At 38.3% G+C, this 23694-nt stretch overlaps 1 protein-coding gene across 10 annotated transcripts in view; it reads left to right on the forward strand.

Moving 5' to 3' along the window:
- fam135a (family with sequence similarity 135 member A) overlaps positions 1-23694 on the forward strand; it is an 89754-nt gene that overhangs the window by 4038 nt on the left and 62022 nt on the right. For 7 of the 10 annotated variants that reach the window (XR_008385195.1, XM_053619705.1, XM_053619708.1 and 4 more), the window contains exons 2-3: positions 10769-10823; positions 15949-16075. Coding sequence is in view for 8 of the 10 variants with exons in the window: in XM_053619705.1 (XP_053475680.1) it covers positions 15999-16075 (77 nt within the window). In the remaining 2 variants the exon portion in view is untranslated. Of the gene's footprint in view, positions 1-6611; positions 6873-10768; positions 10824-15948; positions 16076-23694 lie in introns of those variants that run through there. The other 3 variants (XM_053619706.1, XM_053619707.1, XM_053619709.1) reach the window with 3 other exon arrangements.

Here is a 23694-nt window from a genome sequence, read left to right on the forward strand (position 1 = left end):
CGCAGCCGTGCTCTCTTGTTTGCCGTAAAACGGATGAGCACTGCCATGTGTGATCATGTCCTGTCGCAAAATGCGGTGAAAACTCCCACACGATGTTAATAGTGTGATTAAGGTGTTTTCATGTCTATAATACACGTCGATAATGTGACTAAAACAGGAATACTCCCCATGTCTTAATTCGATTTGTGTTTACTTCGAGTATGACCTTAATCGGATTAAGGTAATTAAAATTGCTGTTTACATGGTAGTTTCTCAATCAGAGTATTGTTTTAATCGGGTTAATATTGGATAACTGACAAGCTCAAGTTCTCATGCTTACTTGTGCATTATATTGTGGCACGTTAACGTTACCATCTCTTTTAAAAAAAAAAAAAAATTGGAACTGTGCTCTGAAATTATTGTAATTAAAAAAGAAATTGTTACCGTAGAGCCCTGATTAAACGTCATCACGCCGAACAGGAAAAAACTTTACAGATAAACAGCTTCAAGTATGCTGTGCACAATTCACAAAAAACAGTGAATGAAGATTCATCCACAGAGTAAATCTGTATTATGGAAAATGTTTTAAATCAAGTTTGGAAAAGTTGTCGGAAGCTTGGTGATGGAGATGTTGAAGTTTGTTTATAGCATCCGGTTAGCTGTGTATTTCAGGCAATTGTATTTAGGCTTCAAACTTCATAAAATTGTTCATTTGTGAAAATTATCTTCATGGACAAAACCTGTTAGTATTGTAAACTTTTGTTGATCACAGAGCTTATTTTTTGCAATAATCCAAAAGCCTATGGGAAAATCCTATTGGGTGATTTGGCTGCGTCTCTCCTCCTGTAAACACTGTTATTGCCTTTTCTGCATAGGCCTGAATTGTTTTCATTTGGTTGCATATTGTTATATTTGATTGCATATTTTCATTTGGTTGATGGCATTTTTATTTTTACTTATCCTATTTTTTGGGTACAATTTTATTTATATTTTGCTTCTACGAGATGATGCACTTTAAAGACCAGTCTAATTTGATGCAAAGATTTGTACATTAGCAGGAATGTAGCATAAAATGGAGGTGAAAGCAGTGATCTATTTATTTAAATGTGAAAGTGCAATAAAAATGTTGTCCCTAAAATCAATGAATAATCGTGATAAATAATCTTGATCAGAATAATTGTGATTATCATTTTGCCCATAATTGTGCAGCCCTAATAACTGTAGGTGGAGCAGTGGCATAGTTTCTGGGATAAAAGTGTAAAAATGTCCAGCCCCGATTGAATCGTACTTTACCTTCAGAGCACTGTTACATTGCAGTTCTATCATTCCATCTGAATGTCCATTGGTGCGCTGTCCAGATCAACGGCAAACGATTTGGGAAAAAGTTGAAAATCAAATGTCTGAGCCTCAAAGACTGCAAATCTTCTTGCAAACTCAGAAGAAAGTGTGCCAAGTTTGTTAGCAAAGTGTGAACTTTGAGTGTTACAAATATAAACTTCAGACTAAAACTTTACACTGTTACGCTGTTTGTCCAATTATATAAGACTGAAAAGAACCCAATACACAGAATATATATTATTCCTTTAGGATTGTAGTTTAATTCTGTGCTTTTTGTGCATCCATAAAAAACATAATATAATATATATATATATATATATATATATATATATATATATATATATATATATGCATATATATATATATATATATATATATATATATATATATATATGCATTATTTTTTAATTCTGTGCTTTTTGTGCATCCATAAAAAATGATGCGCATATATATATATATATATATATATATATATATATATATATATATATATATGTGTATATATATATATTTTATATTATGTTTTTTATGGATGCACAAAAAGCACAGAATTAAACTACAGTCCTAAATTAATAATAATAACTCACTTTCGCGACACCTTGTGGTTTCTGTTACTCTCTGCCTTTAGACATTATTTTACTTGTTTAATTTTGATCAGTGTTTTAATTAGACATTACAGATCTTACTCACGCTCCCACTGTGCATCACCGCATCTGCATCGTGCGCGAGGAGCAACGCGGCCTCGTTACTAACGCATCACTTCCGTTATAATAAACGACAGAAGTTACACTGCAAGCTCGCAAATACAGCATATAATAACAATATACTAAACCTCTTAAGCAATATGCACCAGTTTCCCCTGCCCCTTGCACACAAACGAGTTTGTGCTCGAGCTTCACTATCGTGCATCACTATCGTGCTTCCCTGCTACACAAACTCTGCTTTGTAAAGTTTTTTCTTCTCTACTGTGTTTAATATAAAATGCACCCTTGCCTTAGAGGACTTGGAGGTTGCACACTTTCTTCCTCGGTCACTTGATGATTATGCCTCCATGTGATGTCTGATGGTGACTGAGGTCATGCTGGGAATAAAAGGTAACATTGACATAAATAGTAAACTGAAGAAAGTCATTGTTGGTTACTCTGGGTATCTGCTAAAGCTAGTGGTGTCGCATTACGTGCATATGATGTCATGTGCCACTGACTGGGAAGTGGCTTATACTTCCGGTTAGTAAAAAACTAATGTGTTCCATTTGAGATGATATTATCTTTCTAAAATTCATACACTACACCAGTGGATCTCAAACTTTTGTGAGCTCTGGACCCCTAGCCTATTTCAAACAATCCACAAGGATCCCCTCACTCCACAACAGTTTTAGGCTATATATTAAACAGTCATTTCTATATATGTTACTTTATTTTATTAATATTTGACATTAATAATATTAACATTGGACATTGAAAATTTAATCAAAACATTTCAAGATTTTATTTTTTACATTTTATTGTTGGTGTAACGTTTAATTTGACTCTTTGAATTATCTTTTGTTTATTTTATCCATCAGTGCGTCACTTGAACTTGTTTACCACTCATAGGTTTTTGACAAGTATCATTTCATTTAAAATAAATAAATTTAAAATAAATCCATCAATGAACGATCGTGATATTTGTGAATACACGCGAATAACCCAATTGGTTCATTTTAAAACATCTCATTTGAATATGTTTTGATCAGTTTAACAATATATATGTATGTATATACAGTGAGGGGAAAAAAGTATTTGATCCCCTGCTGATTTTGTACGTTTGCCCACTGACAAAGAAATGATCAGTCTATAATTTTAATGGTAGATTTATTTGAACAGTGAGAGACAGAATAACAACAAGAAAATCCAGAAAAACGCATGTCAAAAATGTTATAAATTGATTTGCATTTTAATGAGGGAAATATGTATTTGACCCTCTCAATCAGAAACATTTCTGGCTCCCAGGTGTCTTTTATACAGGTAACGAGCTGAGATTAGGAGCACACTCTTAAAGGGAGTGCTCCTAATCTCAGCTTGTTACCTGTATAAAAGACACCTGTCCACAGAAGCAATCAATCAATCAGATTCCAAACTCTCCACCATGGCCAAGACCAAAGAGCTCTCCAAGGATGTCAGGGACAAGATTGTAGACCTACACAAGTCTGGAATGGGCTACAAGACCATTGCCAAGCAGCTTGGTGAGAAGGTGACAACAGTTGGAAGAAACACAAAAGAACTGTCAATCTCCCTCGGCCTGGGGCTCCATGCAAGATCTCACCTCGTGGAGTTGCAATGATCATGAGAACAGTGAGGAATCAGCCCAGAACTACACGGGAGGATCTTGTCAATGATCTCAAGGCAGCTGGGACCATAGTCACCAAGAAAACAATTGGTAACACACTACGCCTCAAGGTCCCTCAAGAAAGCACATATACATGCCCGTCTGAAGTTTGCCAATGAACATCTGAATGATTCAGAGGACAACTGGGTGAAAGTGTTGTGGTCAGATGAGACCAAAATGGAGCTCTTTGGCATCAACTCAACTCGCCGTGTTTGGAGGAGGAGGAATGCTTCCTATGACCCCAAGAACACCATCCCCACCGTCAAACATGGAGGTGGAAACATTATGCTTTGGGAGTGTTTTTCTGCTAAGGGGACAGGACAACTTCACCGCATCAAAGGGACGATGGACGGGGCCATGTACCATCAAATCATGGGTGAGAACCTCCTTCCCTCAGCCAGGGCATTGAAAATGGGTCGTGGATGGGTATTCCAGCATGACAATGACCCAAAACACACGGCCAAGGCAACAAAGGAGTGGCTCAAGAAGAAGCACATTAAGGTCCTGGAGTGGCCTAGCCAGTCTCCAGACCTTAATCCCATAGAAAATCTGTGGAGGGAGCTGAAGGTTCGAGTTGCCAAACGTCAGCCTCGAAACCTTAATGACTTGGAGAAGATCTGCAAAGAGGAGTGGGACAAAATCCCTCCTGAGATGTGTGCAAACCTGGTGGCCAACTACAAGAAACGTCTGACCTCTGTGATTTCCAACAAGGGTTTTGCCACCAAGTACTAAGTCATGTTTTGCAGAGGGGTCAAATACATATTTCCCTCATTAAAATGCAAATCAATTTATAACATTTTTGACATGCGTTTTTATGGATTTTTTTGTTGTTATTCTGTCTCTCACTGTTCAAATAAATCTACCATTAAAATTATAGAATGATAATTTCTTTGTCAGTGGGCAAACGTACAAAATCAGCAGGGGATCAAATACTTTTTTCCCTCACTGTATATACATATCAGGCAATCTTCTTATAGCCTAAGCCATCTTTATGTAGAGCAACAATTCTTTTTTTCAGATCCTCAGAGAGTACTTTGCCATGAGGTGCCATGTTGAATTTCCAGTGACCAGTATGAGGGAGTGTTAGAGCGATGACACCAAATTCAACACACCTGCTCCCCATTCACACATGAGACCTTGTAACACTAACAAGTCACATGACACCAGGGAGGGAAAATGGCTAATTGGGCCCAATTAGCCAATTTTCACTTAGGGGTGTACTCATTTTTGTTGCCAGCGGTTTTGACATTAATGACTGTGTGTTGAGTTATTTTGAGGGGACAGCAAATTTACACTGTTACACAAGTTGTACACTCACTACTTTACATTGTAGCAAAGTGTCATTTCTTTAGTGTTGTCACATGAAAAGATATAATCAAATATTTACAAAAATGTGAGGGGTGTACTCAATTCTGTGAGATACTGTGTGTATGTATGTGTGTGTGTATCTGTTTTTAATTAACAGACAGACTTTTTTTTTTTTGCTTTTGTGTTTTTGTACTTTTTTTAATTACTCTTCATAACTTTTATGACTTTTATAAAAAAATATATAACGGACAGGTATGGAACATGAATGATAAATGTTTCTGACCACTATAACTCCTTTGAACAAGAGAACTAGGCTGTAATAACATGTACTATTTTACATGTAAAGCATGTTGCATTACATTCATCTTGCGCTGTACAAACATCCGCATAAGAATGATATAAATTGGGACGAAGAGCGTGTCTCGTTATCCATGACATTGTTAAATCTGCGGGTCTCACCCACTCACTGAACAGAGCAGATGCAGTGAGAGGTGAGAGTGCAGTGGGAAAGCAAGACCTTGCGCTTGCAGGACAGCACTGCTGACATTTGGAAAGTCACTAAGGTTTCTCCCAAAAGTCGCTATATTTGTTGCTAGGCGTGTTTTTTTTTCCGTTTTTTTTTTTTCTTTTTGTTTTGTTTTTTTTTGCAAAAAAAGTCGCTAAGGGTGTCTGATAAGTCACTACGTTGGCAACACTGGTCTGCACTGACAGATAGATAAAAGGCAGGAGAGAACCTCTGATGTAAGGCAAATACCTGTGTATATACAGGATAAATCGTTTAAAAGTAAGAAGAGCTACTTTGTTAACTTCTGTTGCTGTGTGCAGACATGTTGATTTGAGGTCATTCCCTAAACTTGGAAAGAACTTGTAGACGTGAAAACTACCCCAAGTTGACGAGTAGGAGTTGAAAGTTGAAGAGGCTGTTTATGGTTGTAGGTTGGAAATTATAAGTTGCAACTTAAAGCTGAAAGCAGCATGAACACCTCATATGTCTTGTGGTTTTTTCCAAATGGCTTCTCTAGGTTTAAAAAAAAAAAATGGCAACAAATATGCAAATGCTTCGGACTTATCACAACTATATAGCACAGGTCTCTGAAGTAACAATTCTATTTCGTGATCACTGTAGCAAGTTCATTAATTTGTGAACATTAATTAGATTAACCTTGTTTAATCAATGTAAATCCAGTAACTACACAAAATCAACACCCAGCAAAGCAAGCTGTTACCAGGGAGATAGTTATACCTGCCATCCCCAGGGCATGTTGTGTCCCTTCCCAAGATAACTAATTTAATGTGCAGAAGAATCGATATATTTACAGGTATAACACTGTTAACATGCCATATAGTTTTGAATTTGTAATGTTACAGTGGGGGAAATAAGTATTGAACGCATCATCATTTTTTTCAGTAAATATATTTCCAATGAGGTTATTCACATGAAATTTTCACCAGACTTTGGTATTAACTCAAGAAATCCACACATATAAAGAAATCCAAACATTAAAGTCCATAAATAAATTTAAGTGTAATAAAGAGGAATGAAACAGGAAAAAAGTATTGAACATGCTAACTGAAATGTATTTAATACTTAGTGGAGAAGTCTTTGTTTGTAATGACAGCTTCAAGACGCATCCTGTATGAAGAAATTAATGGGCTGCAGTACTCAGGTGTGATTTGGGCCCGTTCTTCTAAACATATTGTCTTTAACTCTTGTTCAATTGGATTCGAGTCAGGTGACTGACTGGGCCATTCTAACGCCTTGATTTTTTTTCTCTGAAACCAATCGAGAGTTTGCTTTGGATCGTTGTCCTGCTGGAAGCTCCACCCACGTCTCATCATCATCCTGGTGGATGCAGCAGATTCTTCTCAAGAATCTCCCGGTAAATGGCTCCATTCATCGTTCCTTCAATTATGTGAAGTCTGCCAGTACCATGTGATGGAAAAACAGCCCCACACCATGATGCTTCCACCTCCAAACTTCACTGTTGGTGTAGTGTTTTTAGGGTGATGTGCAGTGCCATTTCTTCTCCAAACACAGTGTGTAGTATGACAGACAAAAAGTTAGATTTTGCTCTTGTCTGACCAGACTACACTCTCCCAGTATTTCATAGGCTTGTCCAAATGAGTTGTAGCAAACTTTAAACAAGCCTCGACATGACTTTTCTTTAGTAATGGAGTCTTGCGGGGTGAGCGTGAGCAGTGGAGTGCACTGCCTATTGTTTTCTCTGTGGTAATGGCACCTGCTGCCTCCAAGTGTTTCTGGAGCTCTTTCCGAGTGCTCCTTGGCTCTTGGGCTACTCTTCTGACTACTCTTCTGACTCCCTGGTCAGAAATCTTGCGAGGAGCTCCTGTGCATGGCCGGTTGACGATGGAGTGACATTACTTCCACTTGCAGATCACGGCCCCAGTGGTGCTTACAGGAGGATTCAGAAGTTTTGAAATACGTCTGTATCTGATTCCATCAATATGTTTCACAACAATAAGGTTGTGAAGGTCTTGGGAGAGCTCTTTGCTTTTACCCATCATGAGATGTTTCTTGTGTGACACCTTGGTAATGAAAAGCCTTTTTATAGACCATCAATTTACAAACCCAGCTGATATTAATTTGCACAGATAGGGGGTATAATTACTTTCTAACTACTTTCTAACTACACAATCTTTCAGAGTTTTGGCAGCTGCAATGGTGTTTCTTTTTGTGGTTAGTGTAGGTTTAAATTCTTCATGTTTTCACATAATTTCTAGCTCCTCAACCAGAAGTATGTACACCTGCTTTTGTCCGTGTTGTACACTGTTGGCCGTTTCCTGCAAACGTCTGGCTTTTATGTGCACACACACGCTGAGTAAACACTGATTTAGAGTTAAAACCAGGGTTGACAGAATGTTGATAACCAGTGTCATGAAACTTGTTAACCTTAATCCGGGTTTGGAGTTGTTTGGTTTTGTCAACTCAAAATTTACTCTGCAACTCTGACTTTGTTCAACTCGCTTCATGAAACAGGCCTTGATAGTTTTTCCCGGTTGTGTCCGTTGCACGAGCAGCTGAAGGTACGTTCGCGCACACAGCGACTCGCAACAACAAAACGACCGGAGACCATTCATTTTCAGTGAGAGCTGGCGACATGAGTGACTGTGACCATTGGCAACCAGATGTGGTGTGTCCAGTGACTATGAAAGTTGAGAAAAGTTTAACTTTAACACTTCACCCAGCAAACACAGAGGCCACGGTTGAAGAGCTGCGGTCCGGCTCTGAACGTATAGTGAATGACACCCTGATGGTGTCGCTCACTTACTGAGATAGGAGCCACACCAGGATTTTGCTCAATTGCAACAAAAATGGAGCGTTTCATTATTATTATTTTGTTTGAAACATGCTGAGGCCATAAGCTAAGCTAATTGGTGCTTGCGCTTTTGCCGCAGACAGATGGCCGCAAAGGGCAAAGCTCACACACTGCTTCTCCTTCATCTCTTAGGTTATTGTTAGAAAATCTTTTAAGGATGTAGAAAATATTAAAAAATGACATTGATGAGGATGATAATAAAAGGTTTGGCCTGTTTCGAGTGCTCAAGAGAGTTGCCGTGAGACACATACTAACACGATGTCAGATAGCAAAGTCGCTCAGTTTATTTAAAAAACCAAGTTTATATACATCACAGTCATGTGCTTCAGCAACAGTGTGCTCATCGTTCAAGGTGAAATGGTTGGCTGTTGCTATATCCCATACCAGGTGCAAGATAAGAGAAACTAGGAGAGGATGACACATTCCTGTGGTACGGGTTGTCGAGGAGACAAGAAAAAAGTCAGTGTTCTCAAGGGAGCGAGAACTAGCATAAACTCATGAGCTAAAGTAAGAGAGCGTGCCATATTAATATTTATATTTGATGCATATATACAAGTGAATTTTATACAAGATTGTTCTCCCTCCAGAATGTTTCATTTTAGCGGCAAGAAAAGTGGTTTGTTGTCAAAAGTGAAATGCTAGTTGTGCCACCCATGTTACTATGGCAACCAGTAGTAGGAAAACCTATCGGCGACTTCATACAGCGACTGGTGACTTGCAGCGATAAAATTGCTGTATGTGTGAATGTAGCTTGAGAAGGAAGGGCCCCCTGCCATTATACAGTGCAAGCCCGGCCTCTACAGGCGAAATAAAAATAGCACTGATGCCTCGTGGTTTGTTTTTGACATGAGACTACACTCTACACAGAGCGGGATACTTCAGATTAAGGATGGGCGATATGGATTTAACCAGAAAATATTGTGATATAGTTTTTTTTCATTGCAATAACGATATCGGTGACAATATAAATATAGTACCATTCACCACTGTTTTTGGCTAGAAGTGACCGCTGCATGCAGTCTTGAGAGCCTCAGAAATACAAACATTGATCTGAAACAGAGGTTCTCAACCTTTTGTAAATAAAGCCCTCCCCAAGCCTCCCCTATCATTTGGCATAACCCCCCCGCCCCCCCCCAAATTGGAGGAGACCAGGTATAATGATTATCTATTCTATGTAAAATCAGTCTATATATTTATACATATAACTTGATCTATAATCTGTTTTTGATAAATAGGTAGATAGCTGCTTCTTCTTCTTTTTTTTTGGCTTTTGTTTTTGTACTTTTTACATTCCTTTTCATAACTTTTATGATTTTTATATAACGGACAGGTATGGAACATGAATGATCAAAAATGTTTTGGAACACTAACTACTTAGAACAAGAGAACTAGTCTGTAATAATGTGTACTATTTTACATGTAAAACGTTGTGTTCTAAAAACGTTCACATACGAATTATGTAAATTGGGACAAAGGGCGCGTCTTGTTAGCCATGACATTGTTAAATCAATCAGTGGGACAACTGCGCTTGCTTCTTTTTACATTCACGTCTATGTCAGCTGCTGTGCGACCACCAGGATGTGCTACTCTGGCTCAGCCCCTCATGTCTCCATGTATAGAGACAAAAGAAATATATTACAGAATGATCACTCTGTATGGCTGCCCATCAATGTAAATGTCTTTTATGTATAAAGACAAAAGAATGAGGTTTAATCACTATGTATGACGGTGTAGTGTAGTGACTGTGTGTTTATTTGTGAATATACTGATGAATGAAAACATGGTGCACCCCCCAAAAAAACTTTCAGCTTTGGCTTTATTCTTTCAACAGTATGTACAAAGCAAATCGAAATCACTATTTTTAAAACCTTTCCATGAATTTTGTGCCATCTGGCTATCTCTATGGTCCTGCATGGATGGATCATACAGTTGCCTGTACAATCGTACCTTTTGGCAAGAGTTGCCTCGAAGTCATTCATTTTCGGATGTGATGCCACACGGCAAGTTACAAAAAAGCAGTGCGAACCGCTATGCAAAATGAGGCCTCGCACACTCAACGTGCTCGACCACTCACTCCGTGATACGTCATCTTTGCCACACGCTCCCTCGTGCTGTTGCGGACACATCGAGTATAAACCAGGCTTAATGCTGTCTAGTGTTGGTGTTTGTGTAGGGTACCACAATTTTTTTTTTTTTTTTACATTTTCCAAAGGGTGATATGACTGAAAAAAGGTTGTTAAATGCTGCTCTATACATTGCATAGCCACATCCATTGTGTTATAAGAAAATGGACACAACAATGAGTTTTTCACCGTTTGAGAGGATAAGAATGTGCTAATGTCTGTTGTATTAAAAGTATTACTTGAAGTTTACATTACTTGATGGTCACATACACTTATTTGCCATTCATATTGCTCTTTATTTTCCCCTCCTTATAGGACGGCATAACAAAAAAAATACAAGCACAGGAGAGAATAGCAAATGAAAATATAGGTGAGTGTGAAATTTCAATATTTCATTACGTTAAGTTCTTGTCCGATACCAGTCACAGAACCAGAATTTGAACCCTGCTCTGTCTGATTCAGGAAGACACACGGAGTTCAGTACAAAAGCTCCTTAGTTTTAATATTCAGAAAGAAGATCATGCTTTCTGTTATGTAGAAGCAATGGCATCGTGACACAAACTAGAGACCTTCAGAATTGAGACACAGAGACCATGCCATGAAACCCTCTTAGGTCCATAATGGGACCTTTGCATGCTCTCTGTGGACTCTACAGAGCAGCGTTCTGCTCGACGACCAGGGCGTAATTACTAGTCGTGGAAAGCACGAGCCGGAGCAGCACAGACATCAAGCATTTTAGAAAACATGGAAGGAACAGTAATACTAGGAGAACAATCAGACAGACAGGCATGACAGAATGAATCATCCAGTAACCCCATCCTCCCCACAGGGATGAGAACCAGGAAAATCAAGAATCGTCCTTCTCGAGGGGACTCATTGTGGCCTGTTTCATGTGATGTATGATGATGTTAGTTATATTGTGTGAGTTCTCTGGGATGTAGAAACAACACGAAGCGTTCAACATTTTACACACACCTCCATGTTTGGCGGTTAATAGATCTATGTCCAACCTATCCTGAACCACGACCTCCCTTAAGGGCCTTCAGTTTGTTATTGATTAGGGTTAGTGCCTCCTCAGTGTTGTTAGCCAGAGAGATAAGCATATAGGTTAATCCACTGATCTTATTTAACGTAGCTGTTGTGCCACCACCTAAAAATAGAGACCACCCTATGCTGGCACCAGGGGTGGTCCATGGGTCAGCTAACCAGGGTGTCCGCGGGTCTTAAATTAAGTCTTAAACTGTCTTAAATTCCTTAATGTAAAAATAAGGCCTTAATTAGCATTAAAATGTCTTAAATTTACATTTTATCTTCTTAAGAATGCAACAGAACCGACACAGTAAAGATTGATTTTATTTAGGCTTTTTGCTTTTTGAGATGGCACAGCCATGTGACTGTGTTGCACTCCGTGTACGTACGGCTCATCAATGTTTTAGAGCGGCTTGGTTCACAATAAATGCTGTGAGTTTGAGTGGCTTATAAATTGCATTTATACACAGCACACACCAGATTCACTATGGTTTTACCTTAGCATAATTTCAAACATTTTTGTGGGCAGAGGTTTACAGCATTTCACCTGATTGGTAATGAGAAGTGAATTTTAAAAAAATGTTGCCAGCTAAAAGGAGGTCTTCATGTGGTTTTCTGCCAAAATAAAAACCACAAGGTCTAACATATAAAAGTGAATTAAGTCAGAAATATTACTATTGTTATTACTATTTGTACCTCAAATAAAAATGTATTATTAAGTATTGTTCAGTACAATAGTAATATTGCAAAATAGTAAAGGTTTTTTAATATACATATATTTTTTCTCCTTTATAAAAATATCTGTACATTTATAACATTTATTGTTACATTACCATGGCAATCAATTGCAAAAAAAACTCAAACACTGCTGTGAGGATGTTTCTAATACAGCTGTGATGAGTGATGGTAAATTTGACATCTTTTTCTCCTCTGACTGCCGTAATCCATCTCTCTGTTTTTTTTTCCTATCTTGGAATGTCATGGGAAGGCAATACTGGATTTATTTTTTCTTTCACTATTGGAGAAAATGGTAATGAAAAGGGATATTTGCTAGTTTCCCATATACCTCTATAGAAGTTTACTTAAGTTTACTTAAACCCAGAAATGGATGCATATTTATGAACACAATCTATTATATATAGCTGATCTATCGTGTAGCATGATTGAAGTGACATGCAAGTCTTAATTTTTTTTTGGAAATGTCTTGAATATAGTATTAAAAAGTATTAAATTTGAATTGCTGATAGCTGCAGATACCCTGCCTAACATGTACCCCATGAATTTGCTAGAGATATCATGTTTGGTAATCCTATGTGAGGGAGGGGCCCAGGGATCAGTGATAAAAATAGAAACACTGGGGATCACGAAAGCAGGATAACAACATCCTGTCCAAAGGAAATCACTCAGGATTCTCTGAGATTCGCTCTCTGACCACATAGCCATAACACAGTATTAGTGCTATACAGTTGGGTGAACGGACTCTTACCATTAAGAGGGAATTGAGTGCTGTTAATGGAACATCTGGGTGATAAACCCTGAGAAGTGAGTTGCACGTCTACATAGGTCTGACCGACAGAGTGCCCCAACACTAGAGTTGGTACTATTGGCGCAGATGCATGCATCACCTATTTGCCAGGGTACACCAAAGACCTGAGATGTATTCTATAATACTTGTGGTAATGAGCTACAGGAAGTGCCGAGAAGATCCCAACACAGATTATCAGTGTGATTACAGCCAAGTATGAGTTGATTTAAAGGTGCACCAGCCCTAACAGCGGTGGTGAGATGTAGTATCAAGACTCTGGGAATGGGAACTAAGCAAGGGTCATTCTGTGCATTGGCTGATATGGTGGTGGTGGTGGTGATGTTTAGCGGCATAGGAGACCACTTCATAGAAGCCCACCACAGGGGTGGCTGTGGCTCAGGTGGTAGATCAGGTTGTCCACTATTTGGAGGGTTGGCGGCTCGATTCCCGGCCCACGTGACTCCACGTGCCGAAGTGTTCTTGGGCAAGATACTGAACCCCAAGTTGCTCCCGATGGCAAATTAGCGCCTTGCATGGCAGCTCTGATACCATTTGTGTGTGTGTGTGTGAATGGGTGAATGAGAACGGGTGAATGAGTGTAAAGCGCTTTGGATAAAAGCTCTATATAAGTGCAGACCATTTACCACTGATATGATCCCATGTGATGGCAGATTAAACATGAGTCATTGTGCAGGTCGGTAAGGTTTTGCACAATTTCTAGTGAAAAGGAGTAGGCCAAATTACCTCTGCACCGTTGTGAGTGTGGATGTGTGAAGCTAAGAGGATTAGTATGAGCCTGCACACGCTGAGGCGGTCATGGCAGGAGAACAAGGATTGTGTTTCTCTATCTGGATCACAGCGAGAACAGCTAGGACTATGTCCAAAAAGACAACAGGACCAGTATCTAGGGACATTCTAGGTTTGGACTGACATGAAATCAAAAGATGCCTGAGAGTACACACACACTACAGAATCCACTGCCTCCAAGTATTAATTACCCTAAACGACCTGAGAGTACACATACTACAGAAACCACTACCTCAAAGTATTAATTACCCTAAATGACAGTCACCGTATGTATGTCTAATATGAAACAAGGCTGTGTATGTGTTAAATGAGATGAAAAGAGGCCTCCTAAGGGCAGCTTGATTGTGAGTGTTCCCCTTTCTCATCTGTTGAGTATATGATGAGGTGAGATGTGACGAGGCCTCCTAATGGCTACTTGATAGCAGTGTTGTCTCGACTCGACAGTGTGTGATGCAGCTGGCATGAATCCACTGGGGTTGTGAACAGCTTGTAGGAACCCTGATTTTAGCGGTTAGCATAACGTTAGCTCACTTACTAGCAAACATGGCTAATTTTATTATTTAGACATAGCATCTAGCATAATATTAGCTCGCTTGCACGGCTAATTTTATTATTTACACTGCAGTTAGTATAACATTCTCGCTTTCTAGCAAGCATGGCTAATTTTATTTACACAGCGGTTAGTGTAATGTTAGCATGCTTGGTAGCAAACAGGAAATCTTTAAAAAAAAAAAAAAAAAAGTGTTACTCACCTTGGTGTATTCTGCAAAAGCATTGATATGTGTCTCTTAGTGAAAATAATATTAACTGCTGCACATACAACATTGCTTGCGGTGCTATTGTATTGACTACCGTTAATACTACAGTAAAAATACAGTGGCATCGGCAGTATTATGACGCTTCAGTATTTGTACCCGTATACTGTGCAACCTTTATTTTTCGTTTATTCTGTTATTTGATCTCCATGTCACACTTAGTCATTTTGCGTCACCTGGTGGTAATTTCGCGAATGATGTTCCCATGTAACTGTATTTACAGCCGTGGCCTTGCGGCGGCGGTACACGCAACAGTAATAGACTTTCTGGTTGTCTATCTACTGTGACTTGATTATGTTAATACTGAGTCCATACTTATTCAAAAAAACTAACAGGTGTTAAATTAAAAGGTCATCGATCTTGCATCTCTGTAATTGGCTGTTGCCAATAACGCAGCAGATCTCTGCTGTTTTGTTGGAGGTTTAGAGGAGTTGGGTTTATTGTGGCATAAATGTCACATATTTTTCTTGGATTTATTTCTTTAATTTTTTCAATTTTAAATTAATGTGTTAGTAATCACAACAATTATCAGAGGGCCAGTCTGAATTGATAAACAGGCCTTCAAAATGGCAGTTGAATAGCCCTGCAGTAAATGGTCTCAGACTCAAAATGTAATACAAAATGTAATATAACGGCAAGTATAGTGCTAACACATGCTAGCAACATGCCAGCATGATGCTAACACATGCTAGTATGATGCTAACACATGTTAGCATGATGCTAAAACATGTTAAAACATGCTAGCATGATGCTAAAACATGCTAGCATGATGCTAAAACATGCCAATTACTAGCTTCAGTCCAGGTTTTAAAAAAAAATCAATGCAGTGATTTGGAAGTTGTGGGTGAAAAAAAATTAACCGATTAAGCTACAAAGAAAAAAAATGAAAAATATGTCTCAAGTTTCCAGGCTAGTTTCAGGTCTTTTTGTTTGGTTTTTGAGAAGTACTTTTGGTGGACAATTTGGAGACCTGGCAACCCTGGACACCAGTGAAATCATGTCTAGAGAGTTAATGTTTAACTAGCCATGTTTCACTTTGTTATATTCTAATGCACAGCTTATGTTTAGTTATATGCTACTAATGGAAACATAAGGCATATGCTTATTTTTGCTGAAAATGTGTTGTATGAAGGGACCACTGTGTTGTATCATATCAAATTAGAATTGTTTCTATTGTTACACCCCTAGTTGTTGCTGTTACCATTTACACTTGATCCAAGACCAAGAGAAATAATGCATCACTGTGAACTAAACTATCCTTTTTAGGTGGCTGTATCCTTTCACTGTGTACTTCATTACATGTGCATTTTCCTCTACAGTTATGTTGCAAATAAACTGAAGCTGGCCTTTAACCACCACTGAATCCAGTATGTGTGAGGTGCAGGCCACTGTGGAATTTTCTGTAGAGCTCCACAAGTTTTACAATGTGGATCTATTCCAGAGAGGGTAAGTGTACCTATTCTTCCATTTTCCTTCCACTTGCCACTAACAGCACCTTTTCCCAAATAAAGGAAGTCTTCAGTATTTTCAGATTAAATTGTACCCTTCCTTTCATTATTTATTCAGCCTTAATATTTTCTCAGTTTATTATTGTTGTGAGATTTACATCTTTCAGTGGTCTATGATATCCAGCATTCATGACACAAATATTGCATAAATTACATTAAAAAATTGACATCCTCGAATGAATGAAGCATGACAAAAACAATGAATAAAATAAAATTATAGTTAAGAATAATGACCAGAGAAATGTAGTATAATTGACAACTTTTTTTTGCAAACACTAGTTATAATTAGCGCGTTTACACCTACAATTAGTTTCTGAGACGTACACTCACTGTCCACTTTATTCGGAACAATCATGCAATTATCTGATCAGCCAGTCATGTGGCAGCAGCACAACACCCACAATCATGCAGATACAGGTCAAGAGTTTCGGTTTATGTTCACATCAGATTCACATCTAGATTTAGATTTTGAAAATGTACTGTAAAGGAATACCAATAAACTTATGTTTAAAAAAGGCAATACAATAATTACAACATGACACTGTTTTTGGTGCATTTATAATCTAATACATTTCTCATAATGTAAAAATCATTATTACATTATGAGCTCAAGATTTTATCATGTTTTGTGAAAATTATCAAATTATGAACATTATTACATTATGTGCACTTATTAAATTGTGCTTTATTATTTTGAGTTGCTACATCGTTTCAATACTTTCAGAGGGGACTATATGTGAGAAGTTTCATGTCAATACATAAAAATGCTCATGAGACAGTGGTGCTTGAAAGTTTAACCTTTTAGAATTTTCTATATATCTGCATAAATATGGCCTACAGCATCAGATTGTCAAGTCCTAAAAGTAGACCAAGAGAACCCAATTAAACAATTGAGACAAAAATATTATACTTGGTCATTTATTTATTGATGAAAATGATTTAATATTACATATCTGTGAGTGGCAAAAGTATGTGAACCTCTAGGATTAGCAGGTTAATTTGAAGGTGAAATTAGTCAGGTGTTTTCGATCAATGGGATGACAGTCAGGTGTGAGTGAGTGCCATGTTTTATTTAAAGAACAGGGATCTATCAAAGTCTGATCTTCACAACATGTTTGTGGAAGTGTATCATGGCACGAACCAAGGAGATTTCTGAGGATCTCAGAAAAAGTGTTGTTGATGCTCATTAGGCTGGAAAAGATAAATTTAAAAAAAAAAAACATCTCTAAAGAGTTTGGACTCCACTAATCCACAGTCAGACAGATTATGTACAAATGGAGGAATTTCAAGACCATTGAAGAGCAAGATGTGTAATAGTCTGCGAGGTCACAAAGGAACCGAGGGTAACTTCATAGCAACTAAAGGCCTTTCTCACATTGGCTAATGTTCATGAGTCCACCATCAGGAGAACACTGAACAACAATGGTGTGCATGGCAGGTTTGCCAAAGGGTGAATGGCAGAGAAAGCCACTGCTCTCCAAAAAGAACATTGCTGCCCTTCTGCAGTTTGCTAAAATGACATGGACTAACCAGAAGGCTATTGGAAAAAGGTTTTGTGGATAGATGAGACCAAAATAGAACTCTATTCTATCTGTGAAGCATATTGGTGGTAGTGTCATGGTCTGGGCATGTTTGCTGCATCTGGGCCTGGATGGCTTGCCATCATTGATGGAACAATGAATTCTGAATGATACCAGCATATTCTAAGGAAAATGTCAGGACATCTGTCCATGAACTTTCAAGAGAAATTGGATCATGCTGCAAGACCCTAAGCACACAAGTGATTCTATCAAAGAATGTTTCACGAAGAATAAAGTAAATATTTTGGAATGGCCACGTCATAGTCCTGACCGTAATCCAACAGAAATATTGTGGAAGGACCTGAAGCAAGCAGTTCATGTGAGGAAACTAGCCAGCATCTCAGAGTTGAAGCTGTTCTTTACTGATTAATGGGCTAAAATTATTGTGGCACACAGGGGTCACACCAGTTACTGAAAGCAAAGTTTCACATACTTTTGCCACTCACAGATATGTAATATTGAATGATTTTCCTCAATAAGTAAATTACTAAGTATAATATTTTTCTCATATGTTTAATTGGGTTCTCTTCTTCTACTTTTAGGACTTGTGTAAAAATCTTTATTTTTTTAACCCTGTCCTGACTGATATTTTTCAACAATGAGATCCTGTACCTGCTTTGTAAGCTCTTTACAGCCCATGGCTTTTCCAGATGGATGTTACCAAGATGATGTCAGGAAAAGCCTATAGGACAGCTGTACTTTATTAGGAGGTAATCAGTCACTTTAATTTATGGCAGATGTATACTAATTAGTATTTAACATGAGTTTGAATGTGATTGGTTGATTCTGAACACTGCCACTATACACATTTGGTTCTCTTGTAGCACCCACACCAACTCCCAGTATGCCTCACTTGTTTTTTTTCTTCTAAAAGACAGCAGTATCTTGTAGCAGACAATTTTTTTCAGGACTTCAAAAAGCTTTATTTAGTATCTCCAAAACTTTTATTGAAAACAGACACATATATGGACTTCCAGCAGATGTTTTAGGTTCAAATTTTAGGAAAATTAATTAAGCCATGCAAACTGTCCCTATTTAGGTGGTAGCACCACTTTACAGTGTGAGATATGTATCCAAGTCTTATGTCCCTGACACAACACTGCCGAATTTTCTAATAGAACTTGGAAAGGGCTTTTCCATTTAGCCGCCAATCTCTCGCTTAATACACAGAATGACGATGGCGGAGAGACCCAAACTTTCAAAAGTGTTACACTTCACTAGTGTTGATGCAGACAACCTTCGTTGCCACAAGTGCAGCAAGAGATTTGCTTTAAAGGCGGAAATACAAGCAGCCTGTCAAAGCATTTTTCAAAAGTGCATTATGTGCAGACAGAGAAATTGAAAGTTTTCGACTGCCTAGCTAGCTCGTCTCTGGTTCCCCATCTACGTCAGGTATGTATGCTAGAAGCCTTCCCAAATAACGACGACATATAGTCATCGCATAATTGAGGTCTCTCAGGGCATCGAAACAATGTTCATGACATTGATCCAACATCTTTTTGCCCATTAACGTTGAATTAACATTGTTCACGCCATTTAAAATAAATATAAAATCGCTAATTGGTTTGCTTACCTTATTTCATTTGGGTGAAAAGACATTACCTATTCAACACATTTTCTGCTTTTTTTTAAAATCCCAAATAAAGAAATAAATCAGTATGTAAACATTTAGGCTATTAAATGCACATCACTTTCAGTTACTTTACAAATAGCCTACATATAAATTTATGAATATTTTATAAATTTATAGAAAAAAAATTCTGCAGGGTATATAAATCTTAAACACTAAAAATGCCTCCATACTGGTGCATTTACAAATAGATGTATAATAATAAATTTATTTTATAAAAAATAAAGCAATGTTAATTCTATTCTCAATTTGTTTATTTTTTTCATTAAAAAAACTATAACACCAAAGTACTGATAAGAATAGCTTTAAAGTACCGGATCAATAAGCAGTATTGGTAAGAGTAGTAATACCGTTAAAACCTTAACTATAGCCATCCCTATTAATCACTGCGTGCCATTAGCAAACAGCCCATCCAGCATGTCTGCATCTGTTCACTACTTGGGCTGAACCATCTGTGAACAAAATTATGTCTGGATTTTCCAGAGGAATCTCAGAAATGCTCGAAGGCTGTGTGTGTGAAAGCATCACACAGTCATGATCACTCGGTGCACTTTCATCTTGTATATCAGTCATCACTAACAATGAGGGGTTGATGATCTTGACCTTTGCAGGGTAACGTTAGTGCTGTGAGAGCATTGAGCCAATTGACCCACCTCTAGTCGCTGTGACCACACGAGCTGAGGACAACAGAGAAAGCGCAGCATGTGGACTGCATACAGAAAATTTTGTGTTAACACTACTGGAGCACCGCCAGTAACAGCTAAATAAGTGACTCAAAATCCAACTGCGTGTGTAATTGTGAAATAACCGATGACTAAAACAGGAGGGCTGTTAATCTGTGCTAAGAGTTCTAGTTAGATGAAGACCAAAATCTCTGGCCATCTGTTTTGGAATGATTGATTTTATTGTGTACCAGTGTCGATCAAAAAACTGCATTTAAGATCATTCACAGTGATTATCACACACAATCTGTTATCCTGCACATGCATAATTGGCTACAATGGTAATATCTAAAAAGAATATGCAGCAGGGAAGTGGAGGCAAAGCATCTGAGTGTTGGGACCCATGTTTGAACCCATGCACATTTTTTTTTTTTTTGAGATGTTTAAAATCTACTTGCTCAGGACTCAGTGGCTGATATTTTATTGTTACTTTTACCTCCTCAATCTTTCTTGAATTTGTCTATTTAATCACCATCGGGGTTACCCCAGTGGCTGCAGGATGTGTGCCAGTGTCATCAGAGTCATCACAGGAAGAGGATGAATCTGAGGACCATGTCTTTGATCCACGGTTAAAAGTTTTAAGAGATGGATAAAGCTTATTTTATTTAGAAGATGAAGGCAGTGTCTGGTTTTCATAAACCTCACTTTTAGCTTTGAGATGTTGAGATCACACACATGTTTTTTTGCACAGAGATAGTGGTGCATTTATGGTTGGCACACTAGCCCACCAGCATAGAGATTAGCTCATCATTCTAATGCTCTTTGTCATCCCTCTATTGTATTAGGAAAGCATGCCACTGCTGCACATGTGCACCATCTGCACCACTGGTCTTTATACTTGATGCAGTTATCCAAAGCAGAAAAACATTGCTCTCTACTCCTTTTTTTTTTTTTTTTTTTTGTTCTGGAATACCAGGCTCATTACATAACTTAGTCTTTTTCCACACAATTTATCTAACAGTTGCCCTAGCTCTCTCTCAAAACTGAGATGATCAGCAAAAGGCAAGGATGACTCACAAACTGGTGTTTCTTTCAGGATTTTGTGAGACTGTGGTGGGTGGACCTCTGACCCTCTAGGGGAGTCCAGGGGAATGCTCCCCCATAAGAAAATTTGTAAATTTTAAAGTTAAATGCATCAGTCTGGTGCACTTTCAGAGTAAAATTAAGATGCTAGGTCTGTGAAAAACTGTGGTTTTGTAACGGTTTTGTGCACTAGTAGTAATTTAATCATAAACACATTGGTTGTGTAGATATGAATGGTGATGACAAAGCAAAAAAAATGACACACCCACAAAGCATGGTAAAGGAGTTTAATGTGGTTCACAAATGGTCAAAACACAATCTACTAGAGCAGTGATTTTCAACCACTGTGCTGCGAGAGATCGTCAAGTGTGCCGTGAAAAATTATCCAATTTCACTTAATTAGTCTTAAAATTATTATTATTTTTTAAATTAACATTTATTAATTATTATCTGCAAATAATATGCCATTGTCGAGTGTCTGTGCTATAATATAGTGACTGGCAGAGTAATGTAATATTTGTCCGGGTGTCAGCAGGTAGCTAATTGTTCCTTCTTAGAGACCAGAGAATTAGTGATGCATGCGACAGGTCGTGGTGACAGTGATGGAGAAGTTTTTAAAAAGGAAAAATTCAAACTCCGAACTGGGCCCTGGACAAGATTCTGACCCAGGTGAAGGCCCTAGTATGAGTGGTGGTAAAAAGAAAGCAAAGACAGTGAGCTCAAGGCAATACAGTGAAAGTTATCTTTCGTTCGGATTCACTTTCACCGGGGACGAGACGACATTATGCTTGGTGTGTGGCGAGAAGCTGTTCAACAGTGCCATGGTGCCAAGCAAGCTTAAACGCCATCTACGAGCCAATGAACTGTTTTGTTCGCCTGCGTGAAAACACAGAGAAACAGGCAACTTTTATGAGAAAAACCACAAAGGTAAATGAGAGAGCCCTCAAAGCTAGTTAGCTAGTTGCTGAACTCGTAGCTAAATCAAAGTCCCACACTGTGGCAGAGACATTAATACTACCTGCCTGCAAAGCCATTGTCAACGAGATGCTCGGCCCTGACGCGGTTAAAGACATAGCTTAAGTTCCGCTCTCAGATAACACAATTGCCAGACGTATTGATGACATGTCTACAGACATCGAAAGTCATGTTTTGGAAAAGATGCGCATCAGTAGGAAATTTGCGTTGCAACTTGATGAGGCTACGGATATTAGTGGACATTCTCAGCTCTTGGCCATTGTGCGTTTTGTGGATGGAGATGCCATTAGAGAAAACTTCCTATTTTACTAGACACTGCCAGAAAAAACAACAGGAGAGGAAATTTTCCGGGTCACATCGGAATATCCTGACCACGTCAAGATACGTATATCTTGACCACGTCATCTTACGTGGGAAAATTGCACAAGTGTTTGCACTGATGGAGCTGCAGCCATGGTCGGGCGCACCAAAGGCTTTGTTTAGCAGAGTCCGTTTGGGGAGGTGCGCGCTATGAGCCAGGTGAAAGTATAAACAAGGCTTTAGCTACATGAGGATGAAGTTGATGGTCCAGAAGCATCTGGAGCTTTTCTTTTAAGAAATCTGTCCATATTCTTTTGCACTACACACGCATCGTCACACGCTAATAATTAGGATAAAACACACGCATGCTTTATGCATACTGATGTGCTGCTGACAGGTCAGTGACTGGGGTCGAGGGGGAGAGAATTACTTTTTATATATATAATTTTTATTATTACTGGTGTGTGTCTGTCTTATTATTTCTGTGTCTGTGTTATTTCAGACATCAGATATTTATCATGTATATTTAACATGTTTTTTTTAGAAAATAAAAAATTATACTGGATGAGGAGGACATGGTACATCCCTATTGGCAAACTTTGCACCCTGAATTTGGATTTTTAATTTTCCTGGGCTTTGAGAAAAACCGTTCTTCTGCCCTTTTGTTGTTGAATTCCTCTGCTCTCGGCCCATTGATGGAGACCCTCAGGCAGGCAGCCAGGTGCTCTCCTTGCAGCCTGTTATGAAGGTCTGATTTATTTTATTTTATTTTATTTTATTTTATTTATTTTTTTTTTTTTAAAGAAGAATATGCAGCTTATCATGGAAGTTAACATTACAAATAGCCTAATGTGGTGAGCCAACATTCACCTCAGATGCTAAAGATTGTCGGAGTCGGAGCTGCTGGTAGTAACGTTAATGTTAGAAAATTAACTAATGTTAGCAAGCTAGATAAAACATTACATATGTTATACTTTGTTTTTCATGAAAAGCTGCTGGATATGTCAGTCAACATAAGCGAGGGGGCACTCAAAACTCAACAAATACAACACAACGACAGGAAATGGGTCCTTCCTGAACTTTTAACTTTCACTCCTTGAAGTTTAAATTCATGCTTCTTGGTGTATGTGTGTGTATCTCGCAAACTCTGCTAACGGTTTCTCTCTCTCTCTGTGCTTGCAATGACTCCCTTTACACAAGAGTTTGACCCACCTCCTCTCTGTCCACAGCTGATGTTTGACCATGCCCCTGCTGCCACATTGTATAATTTCTTTCACTCACTTTTTTTTGACCTATTAAGAACTTTGACCAGTGGTTGTGATCGACT

This window comes from Ictalurus furcatus, chromosome 29 (assembly GCF_023375685.1).
Source record: "Ictalurus furcatus strain D&B chromosome 29, Billie_1.0, whole genome shotgun sequence".
Taxonomy (NCBI): domain Eukaryota; kingdom Metazoa; phylum Chordata; class Actinopteri; order Siluriformes; family Ictaluridae; genus Ictalurus; species Ictalurus furcatus.